At 40.7% G+C, this 24,593-nt stretch overlaps 1 protein-coding gene across 1 annotated transcript; it reads right to left on the bottom strand.

Annotated features, from left to right (window-relative positions):
• Positions 1-616: 616 nt before the first annotated feature.
• On the bottom strand, positions 617-24,545 carry ciao2a (cytosolic iron-sulfur assembly component 2A). Its single transcript, XM_072434901.1, has 5 exons — positions 24,248-24,545; positions 23,394-23,558; positions 20,524-20,573; positions 1,284-1,329; positions 617-731 (listed from the first exon to the last, which is right to left on the bottom strand). Exons 1-5 carry the CDS (start codon positions 24,357-24,359, stop codon positions 631-633), a joined length of 474 nt encoding a protein of 157 aa, XP_072291002.1. The 5' UTR covers positions 24,360-24,545; the 3' UTR covers positions 617-630.
• Between the last annotated feature and the right edge of the window lie 48 nt (positions 24,546-24,593).

The raw sequence follows: 24,593 nt of genomic DNA, 5'->3' as shown, positions 1-24,593 counted from the left end.
TTTATAAACGGGGACATATAATACTTTATGTCCCCGTGTTTTGACATAATGCATTATATACAGTCGTTCAACAGTAAATTAATTGAAGTGGCTTTTTAATGATGTGTTTTATCCATAGTTCTTCCATAAACAAGTGTAGCAGTGGTCCCAGGACGGGGACAAAACTGTTTTATTTTAATTTACGCCTATTAAAAGCTATAAATATATATTAATTATACTTCAGGCACAAAATTAAATAACATTTTAGGCTTATTTAAATTGATATCGTTTTGATTTTTAACTCGCATTATGTTATTACTCTGACAAAAAAAACATTAATAAATATTTTTAATTTCACACGGCGTCCTTTATCCAGGTGCAATAAAACAGAATGAGGTGGAAAATGATGCAACACTATTAAATATCTCTGAATATTGCTCGGGGCCTAATGAGTCCCGCCACGATATTCTACTTTATGGACACGTGGACGTTTCCCACATACAAAAAATGGCTGAGATAGTGCATTTATAGGGACACGCATCGAGAACAGTAGTCACGCCATTGGTTCATTTCTACACGTCGTACAATTTGGAAAGCTTTATAAAAACAGTCTGTGGTCAAAATGGCTAAAACGACGTCTTCTTCTTCTTCTCAGTCGTCGGGTTCAGTGACGCACTGCTCCACGATCTCCCGGAGGTTCGGGTTTTCCATCGCCGCCGCCACTCGCTCCTTATCGTTGATCTGTTTGTTAACTGCAAACGCAAAAAATGTCTCTTTTCATACAGACGCGCATTAAAAGATACCGTATTTTCTGGACTATAAGTCGCACCGGAGTATAAGTCGCACCAGGCAAAAAATGCATAATAGAGAAGAAAAAACATATATAAGTTGCACTGGAGTCGCTCCAGAGTATAACTTGAAGTATACAAGTATAAATTTAAGTACAGGTCGCACCGCGGCCAAAACTATGAAAAAAGGTGCGACTTATAGTTTGGAAAATATGGTATGTATTACGCCTTTTGGTATCGTTGGCCTTTGAACGTGCTCTTAAGCGCCTTTACTTTGTCATCTTGTGTTTTAGAACTTGGAACAATTGATTGATTGCTTGCTTTCGAGCTTATGGCACAGCGTACAACGTGGTTTGATTACAATCGTTACAGACATAATTTTTTTTGCAATTAACAGACATTAGCTCTAAATCGCGTGGGAAGAATAAAAACGTATAAACTAGCACATCACTTTGCATTGTGTGGTTGCAGCAATTTAAAGGGCGTTAAATATGGAGAAAGACGTTAAAGACTTACTGTCCTCCTCTGTGGAATGGGTTCCTTCTGAAATGTAGATTTCAAGCTGCAAAAGAAGAAACAAGAACTGTCAAAGTTGCGTCGTTTGTGGGTTAATTTAAACAAGAGCAAAGACCTGGGCTTCAAACATATGCAGTATAATCAGACTAAACATTACAACTTACATTTCTACCCGTTTAAACTTCATTTCCCCCTGAATTAGAGAGGATATTTTGTAGTTTGTAGTGGAGATTCTTATACGGCAAAAATGTAATTAAAAGATATTAAATCTCTTTGATTTCGGTAATTTTAACATTTCAAATTGTTAACGATGGAAAAGTAGGGCTGCGGTCAATAAATAAAATCAATCAATAAAGTAAAGGAGGCGTGGCACAGGAAAAAAGTCACACCTTTCTCCTTTTGCATACAATTCATCTTAATTAAATAATTAGTCGACGCTGACATTATTGACCGATTAATCGACTAAACCCCTGCTACAGCCCTAAAACCTTAAATTTAGAAGAAGTACCGTATTTTCCGGATTATAAGTCCAACCTTTTTACATGCCCGGGGTGCGACTTATATGTGATATTATTCGTTCACATAGGAAACCGCATTTAACATGATGATTTACCTCAGGACTTTGTGGAGTTGTTTAGAAGTGACACAGAGGAAGAAGAATTCAATGGATTTAGTGATTTGGGGTAAAACTGATGCTTTGGTAAACTTGTTACCATGTTCTTTATGCTATAGTTTTCTGAATAACTGTTAATATGTCACGTTAACATACCAGACACTTACCACAGTTCTGTCTGTGCCTCATGTAGCTGAAGGTGTTAGCGTTAGCATACGTACACCTATTCACCATGTTCTCTAATCTGTTATTATTTTAAACTGCATTTCAAGATGAAAAGTTTGTTCTTGGTCTTGGATTTTGTCAAATAAATTTCCCCCAAAAATCTACTTATACTCCAGTGAGACTTGTGTGTTTTTTTCTCTATTATACATTTTTTGGGTGCGATTTATACTCCGGAGCAACATACGGTTAACAAAATAAAATTGTTTTCTGGAGGTTGAACAAAAACACAGACTTGTTCTACTACTTGTGTGACAACAATATGCAGAACCCTTGGTAGAAAAAGCTTCAGTTGTAGTCATCTGGACTCAGTTTGAAAAAATAGACGTTTCGACTCTCATCCAAGAGTCATTGTCAATAACGATTAATACGTCGTTATTGACAATGACTCTTGGATGAGAGTCGAAACGTCTATTTTTTCAAACTGAGTCCAGATGACTACAACTGAAGCTTTTTCTACTATGGAACACGCCTGGACGAATGAGGGATTACACCGACAGAACCCTTGGTATATATATTTATCTCACACTACACCGTTTGTGATTTTGCAGAGAAGAAATGGCATTGAAATGGAGCAAATGTTCATGGTTTCACGGAGCATTTGAGCAAAGGAGCTTTTCATTTCATAATATTGTAGTATTTGAGATTCAGGCCACTTCAAAACAGCAGTTGCTTTAGTTGTTTGTTGAAGAAAAGTGTGTGTTTATGCTAAAAAAGCTCATTATGCAAATGAAGTGAAAAGAGCAGGAGGAAGTTAACCTTTACCTCCTGCAGAATGGCTTTGTTTAGTCTCAAGGGTACAGAGGCCTCCGGATGAACAAGTTAATTAGCTTCAGAGACATTCAGCGTCTGGGGAGAGTTCACTTGACTTCACGCGAACCGTCATAAAAAACAGCTAGATTGTTTTTTTTGCAGGCTCATCCTAAAATAACTCCTGCGTTTCGGAATGGGATCTCATTATTCTAACCGTAACGTCTAAAAGGATCATTACACTGATTGGATTTTGAGGAAAACAGATGCTATTCACAAGAACAATGACAGTCGTGAAGAGATCTGGTTCTTTCAAGTCGCTCCGTTGTAAATCAAGTTTGGGACAGTCGAGCTGACAGGTCTACTAGGTACACCTGGTCCACCAGGTCATCCATGTTCACCAGGTCCACCATGTCCTCCATGTCCTCCATGTCCTCCATGTCCACCATGTCCACCAGGTCATCCAGGTCATCCAGGTCCTCCATGTCCACCATGTCATCCAGGTCATCCAGGTACACCAGGTCCACCAGGTCCACCATGTCCACCATGTCCACAAGTATATATAGATATGTATAAGTTTATGTAACTTATGATTATACTTGCTTTGATGTTTTGAGTGCACTATGTGGTGTCTTTTAAATGCAAAATAATTTTTTAAAAAAGCAAAAAAAAAAAAAAATTAAAGCCGCAAGCGGCATCCAACGGCCCTCGCGGGCCGCCGGCCTTCCGACTCTGCGCTTTCGACTTGATAAAGATGGCGCCCTTATTGTGTGTTGAATAAAAAAAGAACTTGACAGACGGCGACACAATTGACATGGCCAATCCAGTGCAAATCAACACAAGTGTCAGTCAAATTTGCTGCTCCGCTGCACAGAGACCGTAGCACTTAGAATATAAATATGGATAACTTTTGATTCCCCGCTTGTGTAGATGATATTTCCCAAAGTAAAGCTTGATCGAGCTATTGCCCACGGAGGAGTTTGTTAAAGTGTGAAGCATAAATTTGAACATTTCATAGATTTAGCGTTTTTCCCATTTGTGACAGTATATTTGCAGCTCCACGGCACTTAGAATCCAAATATGACTAACTTTTGATGCTTCCCTTGTGTAGATGATTTCCCCCAAATATGAGCTTGATCGGGCAATCGCACTAGGAGGAGTTTGTTTAAGTGTGAAGCGTAAAAATGTGGTCATTTTAGAGATTTCGCTGTTTTCCCATTTCTGACATATATTTGCGGGTCCGCCACACAGAGACCGTAGCACTTAGAATAAAAATATGGATAGCTTTTGATGCCCCGCTTGTATAGATGATTTTCCCTAAATATGAGTTTGATCGGACAATCGCCCTAGGAGGAGTTTGTTAAAGTGTGAAGCGTAAAAATGTGGTGATTTGAGGGATTTCGCGATTTTCCCATAAGGATAACATGGGATATTTCTGTCATGGCTACGGTTACGCTGTACAAAATATGACTTTGTCTCTCATACTTTTATGATCAGGATGGCAAATTAGAATTTTGTGCAAAATATCATGTCATTTGGAAAAACGCTATTGTTTATAGGCCACTCTGAAGGCCAAATAGTCAGAATTCTGGGAAACGTTTACGGCTCCGTCGCACAGAGACCGTAAATGTTATCCTTAAAATTTGGATAACTTTAGATGCCCCACTTGTCTAGAGGACGTACACCGATTTTGAGGTTGGTGGGCAAAACGCACTAGGAGGAGTTCGTTAAAGTGTAAAACATAAAAATGTGGTAATTTGAGAGATTTTGCGGTTTTCCCATAGGGATAACATGGGAGGTTTCTGTCATCGCTACGACTACGCCGTAAAAATTTAGGCATTTTTGTGATTGGCTTTTGTGATCGGGACGGCAAAATAGAATTTTGGGTAAAGTTTAGACAATTTTGGTAAAACTAATTTTTGACCTTCAATGTTAATTTAAAGGTCACTCTGTAGGGGGCGCTATCGCGGCCATTTCAATTTTGTCAGCCTAAACTGGTCCAAACTAGAAAGTTTAACAACTGATTCAAATTTGGTCCTAATCGGACTGGTTTTGATCAAAAGGGAGCAAGTTTTAGATCTGCAATATTCCAAAATAAGTTGTCCAACTTTGCGGCCGCGCCGCACACAGACCGTAAAAGGTATCTCAAAAAATTGAATAACTTTAGATGCCCCACTTGTCCAGAGGACGTACGCCGATTTTGAAGTCGGTGGGCAAAACGCCCTAGGAGGAGTTCGTCAAAGTTTGACGTGAACAAAATGGCTAACACAGCTTGTTTTCATTTTCAAAGGAAGATGGCGGGCATAGGGTAAGTCTGGAGGCGTGGCCACAGTAATATTTTTTTTTGTCCTCACGAGAGGAATGCATGTCCCAAATTTTGTAGCTCTACGACAAAGTTGACCTCGGGGCGTCTCCCATAGGCGCAATGTATTTTGACTTTTGTCGGTGGCGCTGTCGCGCCATTTTTTAACGAAAAAAAAAATGGCCCAGAAAAAAATCAAATTTTTCGCCGATTCTGAATTTTGGGCAAAGTTTGGTGAGTTTTTGAGCATGTTCAGGGGGTCAAATTAGAGCTCAAAAAGCAGAAGAACAAGAAAAATAAAAATAAATATAGCCGCAAGCGGCAATGATCGGCCCTCGCCACGCCGCCGCCACGCCGCAAGAGGAGGGGGCGCTAACGCGCCCCAATTGTCCTTTTATTGCGCCTACTGCTGAATCTGTGACGCTGTCACATCTTCTCCCCTTTGTTTTACCATCAAAAAGCAATTTTATTTTGAATTCTTGGCACAATGTGCGGCTTTGCCGCACAGACACCGTGACTCTTTGAATAAAAATGTGGATCACTTTTGATGGTCCACCCCTGAAGATGAGTCTCACCAAATTTCAGGTTAATAGGGCTGACGCCCTAAGAGGAGTTTGTGAAAGTATAAAGTGTAAACATGTTCTGGCGATTTCCCCATTGGAATAACATGGAAGGTTTCGGTCATCGTTACGGCAACGCCATAACAATTATGACATGGCTCTCATTGACTTTTTTGATGGGGATGCTAAAATTGAGTTGTGTGTCAAATTTCATATAATTTCGCAAAACTAAACATTTAACCTCCATATAAAATCTGTAGGGGGCGCTGTGGCGCCAAATGAATTTATTTCACTTCAAGTGGGTTTAGGGCAAAGAGTTTAACAACTGATTCTAATTTGACGCAATTCGGACTTTATCTGCGCAAACGGCAGAAATTTTAAATATGGGAGATTTCTGAAATTCTAGCTACAGTTTGCGGCTTCGCCGCACAGAGACCGTGAGAGGTATCAATGTAATTTGGATAACTTTTGATGTCCCACTCCTCAGTAGCATTTTCACCAAATTTCAGCTTTTTAGGCCCAACGCCCTGGGAGGAGTTCGTAAAAGTACGACGTTTGGAAAAACTCCAAAATCATGTTTAGCCATTTTTGAAGCAATATGGCCGACATTTGGTTGGGCGGACGGCGTTGCCGTAGTAATATTTTTTACTTCTCTTGTCACCATCTACCTCTGCGCCAAATTTCATGATTCTACGATCAGATTTTTTTTGGGTCATTTCCCATCTCTCAATGCATTTTTGGTACATTTGGGGGCGCTGACGCACCAATTTTTTTATTTTAGAAAAGGGAAATAGCCAGAATGTAGAGAGGCACGATTTTTAGAGGTGTGAACATTTTTGTGACTTTTCGTCAATGTTCACTGGGTGAAAAATAGGGGGGTTGGTCCCGAGAAGAAGAAGAAGAAAGAATAATATTCCGATGCGAAAACAATGTTTCCCATTTTTCAAATATCATAAACTATACATTTTCGGAAAGCGCTCGCGCTTTCCTACCTCATGGTGTGGGTCCCTGGTCACTGACGGGTACTTTCGATAATTTTGAGTGGGCTCCGCCCACTTTGTGTTTTTGGCCCTCTATACAGTAATAATGTTAAATTTTTGCATTACATGCTTATATGCACGAAACATGCAAGAGATGGGGAACGTATTCGTGAGCTACTTAGCGCAAATGAGTGCTTTATATGGGGATGACGACCGCTTCGCGGTCGTCATCCCAATGTAAAGTGCTCGTTTAGTGCGAACTTTTGCACGGGCTTCGCCCGTTTACAACGGTAATGTTCCATTTTCCTACAACTAATTAGTATGCACGGGGCGTGCATGAGTGGAGGAGTGCGTTAGTGAGTGTTTGGAAGTGGGCGAGCGCTTCGCGCTCGATTTCGTGCGCACTACGTGCGCACTTTCGCAGCCGTGCTTCGCACGGCCTTACGAGATTAATAGGCCTCTCGCCAGCTTGTGGCGCTCGGGCCTAATTAAAGCCGCAAGCGGCATCCAACGGCCCTCGCGGGCCGCCGGCCTTCCGACTCTGCGCTTTCGACTTGATAAAGATGGCGCCCTTATTGTGTCTTGAATTAAAAAAGAACTTGACAGACGGCGACACATTGGACATGGCCAATCCAGTGCAAATGAACACAAGTGTCAGTCAAATTTGCTGCGCCGCCGCACAGAGACCGTAGCACTTGGAATAAAAATATGGATAACTTTTGATGCCGCGCTTGTGTAGATGATATTTCCCAAAGTAAAGGTTGATCGAGCTATTGCCCACGGAGGAGTTTGTTAAAGTGTGAAGCGTAAATGTGAACATTTCAAGGATTTGGCGTTTTTCCCATTTGTGACAGTATATTTGCAGCTCCACGGCACAGAGACCGTACCACTTAAAATCAAAATATGGATAACTTTTGATGCCCTGTTTGTGTAGATGATTTTCCCCAAATATGAGCTTGATCAGGCAATCGCCCTAGGAGGAGTTCGTTGAAGTGTGAAGCGTAAAAATGTGGTCATTTTAGAGATTTCGCTGTTTTCCTATTTCTGACATATTTGCAGCTCCACGGCACAGAGACCGTAGCACTTGAAATCAAAATATGGATACGTTTTGATGCCCCGCTTGTGTAGATGATATTCCCCAAATATGAACTTGATCGGACAATCGCCCTAGGAGGAGTTCATTAAAGTGTGAAGCGTAAAAATGTGGTGATTTGAGCGATTCTGCGATTTTCCCATAAGGATAACATGGGATGTTTCTGTCATCGCTACGGTTACGCCGTACAAAATATGACTTTGGCTCTCATACTTGTATGATCAGGATGGCAAATTAGAATTTTGTGCAAAATATCATGTCATTTGGAAAAACTCTATTGTTTATAGGCCACTCTGAAGGCCAAATAGTCAGAATTCTGGGAAACGTTTGCGGCTCCGTCGCACAGAGACCGTAAAAGTTATCCTTAAAATTTGGATAACTTTAGATGCACCACTTGTCTAGAGGACGTACACCGATTTTGAGGTTGGTGGGCAAAACGCACTAGGAGGACTTCGTTAAAGTGTAAAACATAAAAATGTGGTAATTTGAGAGATTTGGTGGTTTTCCCATAGGGATAACATGGGAGGTTTCTGTCATCGCTACGACAACGCCGTAAAAAATTAGGCATTTTTGTGATTGGCTTTTGTGATCGGGACGACAAAATAGAATTTTGGGTAAAGTTTAGACAATTTTGGTAAAACTAATTTTTGACCTTCAATGTTAATTTAAAGGTCACTCTGTAGGGGGCGCTATCACTGCCATTTCAATTTTGTCAGCCTAAACTGGTCCAAACTAGAAAGTTTAACAACTGATTCAAATTTGGTCCTAATCGGACTGGTTTTGATCAAATGGGAGCAATTTTTAGACCTGCAATATTCCAAAATAAGTTGTCCAACTTTGCGGCTGCGCCGCACACAGACCGTAAGAGGTATCTCAAAAAATTGAATAACTTTAGATGCCCCACTTGTCCAGAGGACGTACGCCGATTTTGAAGTCGGTGGGCAAAACGCCCTAGGAGGAGTTCGTCAAAGTTTGACGTAAACAAAATGGCTAACTCAGCTTGTTTTCATTTTCAAAGGAAGATGGCGGCCATAGGGTAAGTTTGGGGGCGTGGCCACAATGATTTTTTTTGTATATCCTCACGAGAGGAATGCGTGTCCCGAATTTCGTAGCTTTACGCCAAAGTTGACCTCGGGGCGTCTCCTATAGGCGCAATGTATTTTGACTTTTGTCGGTGGCGCTGTCGCGCCATTTTTTAACGAAAAAAAAAATGGCCCAGAAAAAATAAAATTTTTCGCCGATTCTGAATTTTGGGCAAAGTTTGGTGAGTTTTTGAGCATGTTCAGGGGGTCAAATTAGAGATCAAAGCGCTGAAGAAGAACAAGAAAAATAATAATAAATATAGCCGCAAGCGGCAATGATCGGCCCTCGCCACGCCGCCTCCACACCGCCGCCACGCCGCCTCCACACCGCCGCCACGCCGCAAGAGGAGGGGGCGCTAACGCGCCCCAATTGTCCTTTTTGTACGCCTACTGCTGAATCTGTGACGCTGTCACATCTTCTCCCCTTTGTTTTACCATCAAAAAGCTATTTTAATTTGAATTCTTGGCAAAATGTGCGGCTTTGCCGCACAGACACCGTGACTCTTTGAATAAAAATGTGGATAACTTTTGATGGTCCACACCTGAAGATGAGTCTCACCAAATTTCAGGTTAATAGGGCTGACGCCCTGGGAGGGGTTTGTGAAAGTATAAAGTGTAAACATGTTCAGGCAATTTCCCCATTGGAATAACATGGGAGGTTTCGGTCATCGCTACGGCAAAGCCATAACAATTATGACATGGGTCTCATTGACTTTTTTGATGGGGATGACAAAATTGAGTTGTGTGTCAAATTTCATATAATTTCGCAAAACTAAACATTTAACTTCCATATAAAATCTGTAGGGGGCGCTGTGGCGCCAAATAAATTTATTTCACTTCAAGTAGGTTTAGGGCAAAGAGTTTAACAACTGAATTGTTTGACGCAATTCGGACTTTATCTGCGCAAACGGCAGAAATGTTAAATTTGGGAGATTTCTGAAATTCTTGCTAAAGTTTGCGGCTTCGCCGCACAGAGACCGTGAGAGGTATCAATGTAATTTGAATAACTTTTGATGTCCCACTCCTCAGTAGCATTTTCACCAAATTTCAGCTTTTTAGAGCCAACGCCCTGGGAGGAGTTCGTAAAAGTACGACGTTTGGAAAAACTCCCGAGTCATGCTTAGCCATTTTTGAAGCAATATGGCCGACATTTGGTTGGGCGAACGGCGTTGCCATAATAATATTTTTTACTTCTCTTGTCACCATCTACCTCTGCGCCAAATTTCATGATTCTACGATCAGATTTTTTTTGGGTCATTTCCCATCTCTCAATGCATTTTTGGTACGTTTGGGGGCGCTGACGCGCCAATTTTTTATTTTTGAAAAGGGAAATAGCCAGAATGTAGAGAGGCAGGATTTTTAGAGGTGTGCAAATTTTTGTGACTTTTCGTCAATGTTCACTGGGTGAAAAATAGGGGGGTTGGTCCCGAGAAGAAAGAAAGAAAGAAGAAAGAATATTAAAGCCGCAAGCGGCATCCAACGGCCCTCGCGGGCCGCCGGCCTTCCGACTCTGCTCTCTGCATTTTACAGAGATGGCGCTAACGCAATTGTCTAAGAACTAAGACAGTGACACATTGGACATGTACAATGCTGTACTTAACCAGTGCAAATTAACACAAAGCTCCAGCACACAGAGACCGTGACACTTGGAATAAAAATATGGATAACTTTTAATGCTCCGCTTGTGTAGATGATTTTCCCCAAAATATGAGCTTGATCGAGCTATTGCCCACAGAGGAGTTCATTAAAGTGTGAAGCATAAATGTGAACATTTCAAGGATTTGGCGGTTTTCCCATTTGTGACAGTATATTTGCAGCTTCACGGCACAGAGACCGTAGCACTTAAAATCAAAATATGGATAATTTTTGATGCCCCGTTTGTGTAGATGATTTTCCCCAAATATGAGTTTGATCGGACAATCGCCCTAGGAGACGTTTGTTAAAGTGTGAAGCGTAAAAATGTGGTGATTTGAGCGATTTTGCGATTTTCCCATAAGGATAACATGGGATGTTTCTGTCATCGCTACGGTTACGCCGTACAAAATATGACTTTGGCTCTCATACTTGTACGATCAGGATGGCAAATTCGAATTTTGTGCAAAATATCATGTCATTTGGAAAAACTCTATTGTTTATAGGCCACTCTGAAGGCCAAATAGTCAGAATTCTGGGAAACGTTTGCGGCTCCGTCGCACAGAGACCGTAAAAGTTATCCTTAAAATTTGGATAAATTTAGATGCCCCACTTGTCTAGAGGACGTACACCGATTTTGAGGTTGGTGGGCAAAACGCACTAGGAGGAGTTCGTTAAAGTGTAAAACATAAAAATGTGGATATTTGAGAGATTTTGCGGTTTTCCCATAGGGATAACATGGGAGGTTTCTGTCATCGCTACGACTACGCCGTAAAAATGTAGGCATTTTTGTGATTGGCTTTTGTGATCGGGACGGCAAAATAGAATTTTGGGTAAAGTTTAGACAATTTTGGTAAAACTAATTTTTGACCTTCAATGTTAATTTAAAGGTCACTCTGTAGGGGGCGCTATCGCGGCCATTTCAATTTTGTCAGCCTAAACTGGTCCAAACTAGAAAGTTTAACAACTGATTCAAATTTGACGCAATTCGGACTTTATCTGCGCAAACGGCAGAAATGTTAAATTTGGGAGATTTCTGAAATTCTAGCTACAGTTTGCGGCTTCTCCGCTCAGAGACCGTGACAGGTATCAATGTAATTTGAATAACTTTTGATGTCCCACTACTCAGTAACATTTTCACCAAATTTCAGCTTTTTAGAGCCAACGCCCTGGGAGGAGTTTGTAAAAGTACGACATTTGGAAAAACTCCCGAGTCATGCTTAGCCATTTTTGAACCAATATGGCCGACATTTGGTTGGGCGGACGGCGTTGCCGTGATAATATTTTTTACTTCTCTTGTCACCATCTACCTCTGCGCCAAATTTCATGATTCTACGATCAGATTTTTTTTGGGTCATTTCCTATCTCTCAATGCATTTTTGGTACATTTGGGGGCGCTGACGCGCCAATTTTTTTATTTTAGAAAAGGGAAATAGCCAGAATGTAGAGAGGCACGATTTTTAGAGGTGTGCAAATTTTTGTGACTTTTCGTCAATGTTCACTGGGTGAAAAATAGGGGGGTTGGTCCCGAGAAGAAAGAAAGAAAGAAGAAAGAATATTAAAGCCGCAAGCGGCATCCAACGGCCCTAGCGGGCCGCCGGCCTTCCGACTCTGCGCTTTCGACTTGATAAAGATGGCGCCCTTATTGTGTTGAATTAAAAAAGAACTTGACAGACGGAGACACATTGGACATGGCCAATCCAGTGCAAATCAACACAAGTGTCAGTCAAATGTGCTGCTCCGCCGCACAGAGACCGTAGCACTTAGAATATAAATATGGATAACTTTTGATGCCCCGCTTGTGTAGATGATATTTCCCAAAGTAAAGCTTGATCGAGCTATTGCCCACGGAGGAGTTTGTTAAAGTGTGAAGCATAAATTTGAACATTTCATAGATTTAGCGTTTTTCCCATTTGTGACAGTATATTTGCAGCTCCACGGCACAGAGACCGTACCACTTAAAATCAAAATATGGATAACTTTTGATGCCCCGTTTGTTTAGATGATTTTCCCCAAATATGAGCTTGATCGGGCAATCGGCCTAGGAGGAGTTCGTTAAAGTGTGAAGCGTAAAAATGTGGTGATTTTAGAGATTTCGCTGTTTTCCCATTTCTGACATATATTTGCGGGTCCGCCACACAGAGACCGTAGCACTTAGAATCAAAATATGGGTAAGTTTTGATGCCCCGCTTGTGTAGATGATATTCTCCAAATATGAACTTGATCGGACAATCGCCCTAGGAGGAGTTTGTTAAAGTGTGAAGCGTAAAAATGTGGTGATTTGAGCGATTCTACGATTTTCCCATAAGGATAACATGGGATGTTTCTGTCATCGCTACGGTTACGCCGTACAAAATATGACTTTGGCTCTCATACTTTTATGATCAGGATGGCAAATTAGAATTTTGTTCAAAATATCATGTCATTTGGAAAAACTCTATTGTTTATAGGCCACTCTGAAGGCCAAATAGTCAGAATTCTGGGAAACGTTTGCGGCTCCGTCGCACAAAGACCGTAAAAGTTATCCTTAAAATTTGGATAACTTTAGATACACCACTTGTCTAGAGGACGTACACCGATTTTGAGGTTGGTGGGCAAAACGCACTTGGAGGACTTTGTTAAAGTGTAAAACATAAAAATGTGGTAATTTGAGAGATTTTGTGGTTTTCCCATAGGGATAACATGGGAGGTTTCTGTCATCGCTACGACTACGGCGTAAAAATTTAGGCATTTTTGTGATTGGCTTTTGTGATCGGGACGGCAAAATAGAATTTTGGGTAAAGTTTAGACAATTTTGGTAAAACTAATTTTTGACCTTCAATGTTAATTTAAAGGTCACTCTGTAGGGGGCGCTATCACTGCCATTTCAATTTTGTCAGCCTAAACTGGTCCAAACTAGAAAGTTTAACAACTGATTCAAATTTGGTCCTAATCGGACTGGTTTTGATCAAATGGGAGCAATTTTTAGACCTGCAATATTCCAAAATAAGTTGTCCAACTTTGCGGCTGCGCCGCACACAGACCGTAAAAGGTATCTCAAAAAATTGAATAACTTTAGATGCCCCACTTGTCCAGAGGACGTACGCCGATTTTGAAGTCGGTGGGCAAAACGCCCTAGGAGGAGTTCGTCAAAGTTTGACAAAAACAAAATGGCTAACTCAGCTTGTTTTCATTTTCAAAGGAAGATGGCGGCCATAGGGTAAGTTTGGGGGCGTGGCCACAATGATTTTTTTTGTTTATCCTCACGAGAGGAATGCGTGTCCCGAATTTCGTAGCTTTACGCCAAAGTTGACCTCGGGGCGTCTCCCATAGGCGCAATGTATTTTGACTTTTGTCGGTGGCGCTGTCGCGCCATTTTTTAACGGAAAAAAAAATGGCCCAGAAAAAATAAAATTTTTCGCCGATTCTGAATTTTGGGCAAAGTTTGGTGAGTTTTTGAGCATGTTCAGGGGGTCAAATTAGAGATCAAAGCGCTGAAGAAGAACAAGAAAAATAATAATAATAATAATAATAATAATAATATTTTTAGCAAAAACAATATAGCCGTTTTTACTATAACAACAAATGATACATCGTTTGAAAGCTCTAAGCCTTCCCGATGCCGCCATGGGGTGGAATCATCATTACGAGCGCTTACGCGCTCGTCACTCCCTATTCCGTCGGGATGCCCCGCCCACTCCCCATAGACTTCCATTGATTTGAGCAGATACAAGCATGGCCCATGCCTGCGGCATGGATTCTCGCATACGGGACGATGCCAGGAGGGTTTTTGGAGGAATGCAGCGCTTCGCGCTGCTGTTGTCAACAATTAGTGAATGGGCTACGCCCATTCACTAATTGTTGACTATTTCTGTCATAGCAGGAGTAAGTATGCATGATCCATGCCTTCGGCATGGGCTAGTTCACTGTACTTGCCAGGGGCGACGGGGTACCAAACATGCGGGCTGCGCCCGCATGTTTGGTCAGACAGTTGCAACGCTGCCTTCGGCAGCGTTGCGGGAGCAATAGGCCCTCCCCCTGCTAGGGCTCGGGCCTAATTAAAGCCGCAAGCGGCATCCAACGGCCCTCGCGGGCCGCCGGCCTTCCGACTCTGCGCTTTTGACTTGATAAAGATGGCGCCCTTATTGTGTGTTGAATAAAAAAAGAACTTGACAGACGGCGACACATTGGACATGGCCAATCCAGTGCAAATGAACACAAGTGTCAGTCAAATTTGCTGCGCCGTCGCACAGAGACCGTAGCACTTGGAATAAAAATATGGATAACTTTTGATGCCGCGCTTGTGTAGATGATTTTTCCCAAAGTAAAGCTTGATCGAGCTATTGCCCACGGAGGAGTTTGTTAAAGTGTGAAGCGTAAATGTGAACATTTCAAGGATTTGGCGTTTTTCCCATTTGTGACAGTATATTTGCAGCTCCACGGCACAGAGACCGTACCACTTAAAATCAAAATATGGATAACTTTTGATGCCCCGTTTGTGTAGATGATTTTCCCCAAATATGAGCTTGATCGGGCAATCGGCCTAGGAGGAGTTCGTTAAAGTGTGAAGCGTAAAAATGTGGTGATTTTAGAGATTTCGCTGTTTTCCCATTTCTGACATATATTTGCGGGTCCGCCACACAGAGACCGTAGCACTTAGAATCAAAATATGGGTAAGTTTTGATGCCCCGCTTGTGTAGATGATATTCTCCAAATATGAACTTGATCGGACAATCGCCCTAGGAGGAGTTTGTTAAAGTGTGAAGCGTAAAAATGTGGTGATTTGAGCGATTCTACGATTTTCCCATAAGGATAACATGGGATGTTTCTGTCAACGCTACGGTTACGCCGTACAAAATATGACTTTGGCTCTCATACTTGTATGATCAGGATGGCAAATTAGAATTTCGTTCAAAATATCATGTCATTTGGAAAAACTCTATTGTTTAGAGGCCACTCTGAAGGCCAAATAGTCAGAATTCTGGGAAACGTTTGCGGCTCCGTCGCACAAAGACCGTAAAAGTTATCCTTAAAATTTGGATAACTTTAGATACACCACTTGTCTAGAGGACGTACACCGATTTTGAGGTTGGTGGGCAAAACGCACTAGGAGGACTTCGTTAAAGTGTAAAACATAAAAATGTGGTAATTTGAGAGATTTTGTGGTTTTCCCATAGGGATAACATGGGAGGTTTCTGTCATCGCTACGACTACGGCGTAAAAATTTAGGCATTTTTGTGATTGGCTTTTGTGATCGGGACGGCAAAATAGAATTTTGGGTAAAGTTTAGACAATTTTGGTAAAACTAATTTTTGACCTTCAATGTTAATTTAAAGGTCACTCTGTAGGGGGCGCTATCACTGCCATTTCAATTTTGTCAGCCTAAACTGGTCCAAACTAGAAAGTTTAACAACTGATTCAAATTTGGTCCTAATCGGACTGGTTTTGATCAAATGGGAGCAATTTTTAGACCTGCAATATTCCAAAATAAGTTGTCCAACTTTGCGGCTGCGCCGCACACAGACCGTAAAAGGTATCTCAAAAAATTGAATAACTTTAGATGCCCCACTTGTCCAGAGGACGTACGCCGATTTTGAAGTCGGTGGGCAAAACGCCCTAGGAGGAGTTCGTCAAAGTTTGACGTAAACAAAATGGCTAACTCAGCTTGTTTTCATTTTCAAAGGAAGATGGCGGCCATAGGGTAAGTTTGGGGGCGTGGCCACAATGATTTTTTTTTGTTTATCCTCACGAGAGGAATGCGTGTCCCGAATTTCGTAGCTTTACGCCAAAGTTGACCTCGGGGCGTCTCCCATAGGCGCAATGTATTTTGACTTTTGTCGGTGGCGCTGTCGCGCCATTTTTTAACGAAAAAAAAAATGGCCCAGAAAAAATAAAATTTTTCGCCGATTCTGAATTTTGGGCAAAGTTTGGTGAGTTTTTGAGCATGTTCAGGGGGTCAAATTAGAGCTCAAAAAGCAGAAGAACAAGAAAAATAATAAAAATAAAAATAATAATATTTTTAGCAAAAACAATATAGCCGTTTCCACTATAACAACAAATTATACATCGTTTGAAAGCTCTAAGCCTTCCCGATGCCGCCATGGGGTGGAATCATCATTACGAGCGCTTACGCGCTCGTCACTCCCTATTCCGTCGGGATGCCCCGCCCACTCCCCATAGACTTCCATTGATTTGAGCAGATACAAGCATGGCCCATGCCTGCGGCATGGATTCTCGCATACGGGACAATGCCAGGAGGGTTTTTGAAGGAATGCAGCGCTTCGCGCTGCTGTTGTCAACAATTAGTGAATGGGCTACGCCCATTCACTAATTGTTGACTATTTCTGTCATAGCAGGAGTAAGTATGCATGATCCATGCCTTCGGCATGGGCTAGTTCACTGTACTTGCCAGGGGCGACGGGGCACCAAACATGCGGGCTGCGCCCGCATGTTTGGTCAGACAGTTGCAACGCAGCTCAACGAGGTCAAAGGTTAAACGGCAGCGTTGCGGGAGCAATAGGCCCTCCGCCCTGCTGGGGCTCGGGCCTAAAAAAAGCCAGAGAACGTGCAAAAGGTGATAAATATAAGCTACTAATTGCTGAAAGATGCACTTTTGTCGGAGGCGGGGTCATGGGCCGCCGCCTCCCACTGGACAAAAACAACACGGTGTAAAGGGCAGACTGGACGTGTTTGAAGGAATTTTCTTTTAAACTGTTAAGAGTTTTTCCTTTTATTTTCATAAAATAAAAGGACACCGTTGTTTGTGTTTAATGTCTTGGAATTAAAATAAACACATACATAAAAATAGTGTTTGTGTTACTAAATCGACTTAATGTTTGATTGTTTTGTACATTTTCTTTCCGTTAATGAGGATATATATGAGGATATATATATATATATATATATATATATATATATTTTTTTTTTTTTTTTTTTTTTTATTCCTCTTGTAAGATTTGAGTTGCAGTTGCCATGGAGCGTTAAGAAGCAGAGGCGGGCAGAGTCGCCAAAAATTGTACTCAAGAAAGAGTAAAGTTACTTCCAAATAATATCAATCAAGCAACAGTGAAATTGTATTTGGGGAAACTATTACACTGGTATGTAATAGGAGCGAGAAAACATGAAATAAAAAGGACACAATGTGGCATTTTCAAACACAAAAATTTGAAAAATGTACTTGTATTTGTAGAAGCGGCGCAAGAAAACACAATTTACTCAGTACTTCCCACCCAAATTGTTTCTACGACTAAATATAGATAAGCTTTTTTTTAATGGATACAAAAAAAATAAAAATCATTTTTGTGACAGTATTGCTATGTTATTTGTAATATTTTATTGTAGTTCATAAAAATATATATAAATATAGATACAATTGAAGTATTTGAAGTGTTTCATTCTGCATTTTTGTACATTTAGATTCAATATTGTTGTTTATTGTGATACTTTTCTGTAGTAATACGTCGCACTTGAAAATGTTGCATCATAGTGACCTTCCTAACTTGTTACGGTACACAGTTTTTGTATGCAGTTAACTTGTTACAGTACACAGTTTTTGTATGCAGTTAACTTGTGTACAGTACACAGTTTTTGTATGCAGATAACTTGTTACAGTACACAGTTTTTGTATGCAGTTAACTTGTGTACAGTACACAGTTTTTGTATGCAGATAACTTGTTACAGTACACAGTTTTTGTATGCAGATAACTTGTGTACAGTACACAGTTTTTGTATGCAGATAACTTGTTACAGTATAGTTTTTGTATGCAGTTAACTTGTTACTGTATACAGTTTTTGTATGCAGATAACTTGTGTACAGTACAGTTTTTGTATGCAGTTAACTTTACTGTATACAGTTTTTGTATGCAGTTAACTTGTTACTGTATACAGTTTTTGTATGCAGATAACTTGTGTACAGTACAGTTTTTGTATGCAGTTAACTTTACTGTATACAGTTTTTGTATGCAGTTAACTTGTTACTGTATACAGTTTTTGTATGCAGATAACTTGTGTACAGTACAGTTTTTGTATGCAGTTAACTTTACTGTATACAGTTTTTGTATGCAGATAACTTGTGTACAGTACACAGTTTTTGTATGCAGATAACTTGTGTACAGTACAGTTTTTGTATGCAGTTAACTTGTTACTGTATACAGTTTTTGTATGCAGATAACTTGTGTACAGTACAGTTTTTGTATGCAGTTAACTTGTTACAGTACAGTTTTTGTATGCAGTTAACTTGTTACAGTACAGTTTTTGTATGCAGTTAACTTGTTACAGTACAGTTTTTGTGTACAGTTTGCAGCGTGTGCAAAGTGTCCCGTACTAAATCCTACACTTGAGAGTCTGTGTTTTTGCTTTGTACGCGTTCTGAACTATAACCACTTCTGCTGCGATAAACGAAGCCCTCGGCCAATCATCAGCCTTTTCCCCACTCCTATTTCCCGAGGTCAAAGGTTAAACCTAAACATACTGCACAAACATATAGACGCAAGTGAGCAAATATGGAAATTTAATGATTGGCTTTAGAGATATAATCAATTCTTTGTTGACGCAAGAGTTTGAGAAAACGCCATTGTTTTAATCTCCGCGTTTGTGTCATTATAAAGCAGCCGTTTGTAATAATAAAAAAGAGAAATACTGCATAATATTGCCTTTGGTCGGAGGCGGAGAAAATAACAAAGAAACTATCTGGGGACAAAAGGGGAGGCGAACACGACGGCTTGTGATTTTCTTTAACGGTTGTTTGTCTTTTAAAAGCAAAATGATGTAATTTCTATTCAATCGGGACCTGAAATAAGTACATGCAAATGTGTAGTGCATAAGTTTTATGTGGAAGTTTATATCACAATAACTTTTGTGACTTTAGCATTCAGAAAGTTTGATTTCATAAAGCTGGTCAAGTATTAATGGAACAGTGACGATGTATTAGAATGAAAGGAAATGAAGGATTTTATTTTGTCTTGTTCCAATAATCGTGAATAAAAATGTGATATATCGTGACATCCCGAGTCTGAACCTGTAAAAAGTATCTCCATGTATCCGACTCAAACTGTACTCCAACAACTGCGCAGAGTACTGATAAACTGTGTATTTATGTTAAGTTTAACTCTCACAAGTCTACTTTTTACGGTTGCCTCGTATGAAATAACTGATCATTTATAATCAATATTAATCAAATAGCGGTGGGTTTTGTATTAAAATGCACTGAAACTTTTGTTCTATTCAGAGTTTTACCTTATGTGTAGGATCTATTTCTATTCTCACTCCATCACAGCCTGAACTGATCCAAAAAATCAATATATAAAGTAAAATATGAGCAATTTACTTCAAAAATGTATTAAAGAAGACGTATCAAATTCAGGTATTTTAGATTTTTTTATATTTTATCCTCCTCGCCGCGGGTCATGTGACTTTGGAAGAAGAAGAAGCTTAAACTCATAAAAAACAGATTTCAGTAATAAATGACACCCATGTTTTAAAATACACTTTAAATATCAAAATGGACTTTATTCTCAAGCCGAGCTGAGTGGCTAACGTTAGCATTCGGAGGTGGGCGTAGAAAAACATCAACCCAATTTCTTCTTATTTTACATGATATTTTGTTACACTCACTTGTTACACTAACATTTATTCTGTTCAAACACTGGACACAACCACGCCATAGCCACGTACTCTACACAACTTAAGTTTTTATTTTCCGTTTTTCCCGCACAGATTTAAGTCTGTTCGTAAAAGGATTTATCTCGTTTTTGTTTTTTTTATTGCATATTCCTGTTCCCCTGTCGTTCTTGACTGCAACACCGGCATTTCTCCATCGTGGGAGAAATAAAGCTTCTCTCATATTTTTTACCGTATTTTCCGGACTATAAGTTGCACCTTTATTCATAGTTTTGGCCGGGGTGCGACTTATATACGTTTTTTCTTCTCCATTATGCATTTTTTTGGCTGGTGCGACTTATACTACGGTAGATTTACTCTCAGGTGATATTCAATCCTAGAGCAATTTAAATTCCATAGTTTGTCTCACCTTGTGCTTAAACGGTAGACATCTCTGAAGCTTGACTTGTAAACACAAACCTATAAAAGAGACAAAAGACAAAAAGCAGCATTAGGAAAGAAGTTTAGGGAGTATATTTCTGTCACTTTGAGTATAAGTCCTGCAAACAGACGACTAACTGTTGCAATTAGCACTTCACAGTCTCGTTTGTGCCCTTGTTTTATATTTAAATATCTTTGAATAACAGAAAACATTGGGTATTTTGTAACCATCATCATTAGCACAAGAACTTGTTTGTATCTGCGTTGAAAGGGAGGATTACGCGTGCGAAGACGTGTAATTAGCACTAACCGTTTCCCCGTTGCCAGTGCCAAGAGTCAAATTAGCCTGCATTTTCAGACACTTTTTGTTGCTGTTGTTGTTGTTGTTGCACTAAACACCGTCTGAATTATTCCACCCGTCTATGATTTACCGCCGCCATTAAAAACTGCTTATGCAACGACGAGTGTCCTTCAGAACGCATCGTTTCGGGCGAATTCTGCCCGATCGTCTTATCAACGGATTTGCATACATTAAAACGGGGGCAACGCGACTTTAGAGAAACTTTGCGAGGCCGATTACGAAGCCTTTTTGGGGGTGACTTTGTATGAGGGGCACGGAAAACGAGAATGATGGAGTCAAATTTGATGGGATGGACAGGAAATTGATGAAATGGAAGTGCATTGGGAGCATGATTGAGATATAGATCACAAGTGACAAATGTCTTGGATGTGAGAGACGAAAAAGGCAACTTGGAAGCTCAGAACGTCAACAGTTTGAGGCAGGCTTTTAGATAGAGGGCCGTCTTATCGTATTTTGGACGGGGTATTTCGACATGTGGACAGGCATTTTCGAGTGCAAGGACGGGGTCATTTTTATTAATACATTTTAGAAAAGGGAATATCATCATTAAATCGGGCCAGGAAGCGTTTGACGATAGTCCGCCGTGGTCCGCGCCATGACAGTTTACTGTTTACAAGTGAAAATGTGCATGCTGCGCGCTGATTGGTCGACAAAGTTTGTGTGCTTGGCTCTGATTGGCTGCCGAGCCGTGGTCTGGAAAATGCCGAAGCTCCACGTTTGCCGAACCTCCACGGCCAAATACCATGTAAAATACGGCGCGATATGCTGCTCCTAAGTGGCGGAGTGTGATCTGCACGGCCGAGAGGCGCAGGCGGCGCGAGAGTATGGAAAGTCAATATGACACGAGAAGCGTGCGGGCGCCGCTCTAGATCGCCGCGCGGGCGCCTCCGCGTTAAAAGCGGCGCTTTATTTTGTAAAAGCGTTGGAAAAAAGGTCGTGATACACATATTGGCTTTCCATAGCCTTGAAATTTTTTCAAGCCCCCGGACAAAATTATTTGGACGGGGTGTTTTCAAATACTATCTAAAAGCCTGGTTTGAGGAGGTGTCGGTTCCCCCTGGTGTTGGGGGTTGAGAACCCATATAATAATACATTATGATTGTTATATGTGTGAATATCGGTTTCCGCATTGCCCCTCGACAGCATCACAAAGAACGGCGTGCAGGCTGTTAGATAGGATTTGAAAACACCCCGTCCAAATAATTTTGTCCGGGGGTACGGGGACCGACTAGGCGAAAAAACGAGTAGCTTCGGCATTCTCCGGACCACGGCTCGGCAGCTAATCAGAGCCAAGCATACACATTTTGTCGACCAATCAGCGCGCAGCATGCACATTTTCACTTGTAAACAGTAAACCGTAATGGCGGACTATTGTCAAATGCTTCCCGGCACAATTTAATGATAATATTCCCTTTTTCTAAGATTTATGAATAAAATGACCATGCACTTGAAAATGCCCATCCACATTTTAAAATACCCCGTCCAAAGACGGGTCTCTATCTAAAAGCTTGACGGCGTGTGTTGTATACGTGGCATCTTAAACTCATACAGAGGTCTCAAACTTTTGCGGTTCCACTCAATTATTTGGGTCGCAACTAAAATCCATCCGAGTAGATTTAATACAAATGAGTAGTTTTGTGAGACAGAAGAATCAGCCTTGAATCAGTTTAAATGTTTGTAACTGGAGTGATAATTGAAATCACGATTAAAACTCAACCATCTGCACTAAGCGCGTGCCAAAATATCGACATATTGATATATTGCAATACTAAATTTGGTGATACGGTATCGATAACATGGGCTGCTGTATCGCTATATCGCCATGAGTCCTTTTTGGTATAATTTCCAGTTTAAATTTTTTTTTTTTTTACAGTTGCGATGATTAAAATGCGTGTATTTCATGTGGTTTAATATTTTTTTTTTTTTTTAATGTATTGGGTTCTTAAAAATAGTGACGTATCGTAGAATATCACGAGCAATATATCGATTATGACAAAATCGTGATATTACCGCAAAATTATGATATTACCGCGTCGAGAGCCGTGTATCGCATCGAATCGTGAGGAACCCAGTGATTCCCAGTCATTTGCAACACGTTTGGCTGATTTTTAAACGTTTTTTCATAGCCTCAATGGGTCAGACCGCTGCTCCGTTTGAGCCAGATGCCCCGCCTCCACCGGCCCCGGCTCTACACTCAATTCAGGTCGTCGCGGTCATCTTTTTAAACCACTCTCTTAAACCAGCCAGACAGCGCCAGGCTCTGTTGCCTAGTTACGACTCAAACAGCAGAAATATAGGAAGAGACGAACATGGACATTTGTGCTACATTCATTAATCATCATAATCCCAAAGTATATTTCTTTTACTGACTACTTCTGAACAAATCATTGCGAGGTAAAAGTGAATAAAGAAGTAAATTGTTTTTAGAGGTTAATCATAAAATATATCATGTTTTCCTCATATTTGTACATCCGAGTGCAACTGCTGCAGACTCATACCAATGAGAGTGGCCAAGGAGCAGTGCGGCACCGTCGGCGAGAAGCGGATGATGATGAGGTACTCTTCGTCCCCGAGATCCTGCACCTCCACACACGTCTCCGTCACCACCTCCAGCTCCTCCAGCGTGTTCGGCTTCTCCGGGTCTCGGATCGAGCGGATCACGTCTGACAAAGAGAAGAATAACACGTTCGACCACACAATACAAAAGATTTAACAACACTACTGGCATGCAAGAACTACAGGGCAACAGATTTAAGCGTGAATACATTTAATCAATCATCAAAGTCGCAAGATAGTTAAACTTTTGACCAGTAGACAGAATTTACTTTTGTTATGGAACTTACCTGGACGACAGAAGGACTAAACAGGTATATTTTCCCTGAGTAAAAGTGCTAGTTTTATCGTGAATAATGGATAATAATGCAATAATTGTTGAGATCGTTGTCGAGATGTAAACACAATATGATTCCATGACATTTAAAGGCTTATTTTTTGGCACATTCCCGATACATTGTTAAAATATCGTCTGTTTATCACAATATTCATGATCTCATTGTAGTGTCAACCCAATAATGGAGGTTAAAAAAGCATTAGAAGTTAAAAAAGGACTGCCTGAATCGTAATTAAAGGCAAAATCTGGACATTTGAGGCACTTCACGAAACAGATCTACAATTTGAGGAAGTATTAGTGAAGTATTAGTCATTGTTCATGCTAGCCTGGTGTCAGAAATACCTTGATTTGTTTCCTGTCTTATTACTTTGGCCCAAAAGATTGTCATTTTGCCACAAAGTCCTCAAATAAATGAATATTAATCAGCTAAAAGCAAGGCCTTCCCCATCAGATAAAACATACCGTAGACTTCTAAAGCTTTCTCCTCCATCCTTCTGGTTTTATGGACATTCCAGTTTGACAGCTGAGAAACTTTAGACAAGGTGAAAGAGACGAGGCTAGACACTACTTCCATCTTCTGTCGAGCGCCATCGTGAAGTGGACGTGTTTGCTGAGCTGTAAATCCAGAACGAAGCGGGAGAAGAACGCAAAATGTGGACAAAGTGAGGCAGTTTTATCAGATGAAGTTCGAGCGAGGGTTAGCATTAGCATTTAGCTTCTGGAACTGTACACAGAGCAGCAGCCAATCAGCGCCGGCTGCACGATTCCAAGCGGAAGTAGTAAAACACCGAACAAATATTGGCGTTTA

Source organism: Eucyclogobius newberryi, unplaced genomic scaffold (assembly GCF_026437365.1).
Source record: "Eucyclogobius newberryi isolate DKJ021-1_F unplaced genomic scaffold, fEucNew1.0.hap1 SCAF_7, whole genome shotgun sequence".
NCBI classification, from domain to species: Eukaryota; Metazoa; Chordata; class Actinopteri; order Gobiiformes; family Gobiidae; genus Eucyclogobius; species Eucyclogobius newberryi.
This window is presented reverse-complemented; position numbering and strand designations above follow the sequence as displayed.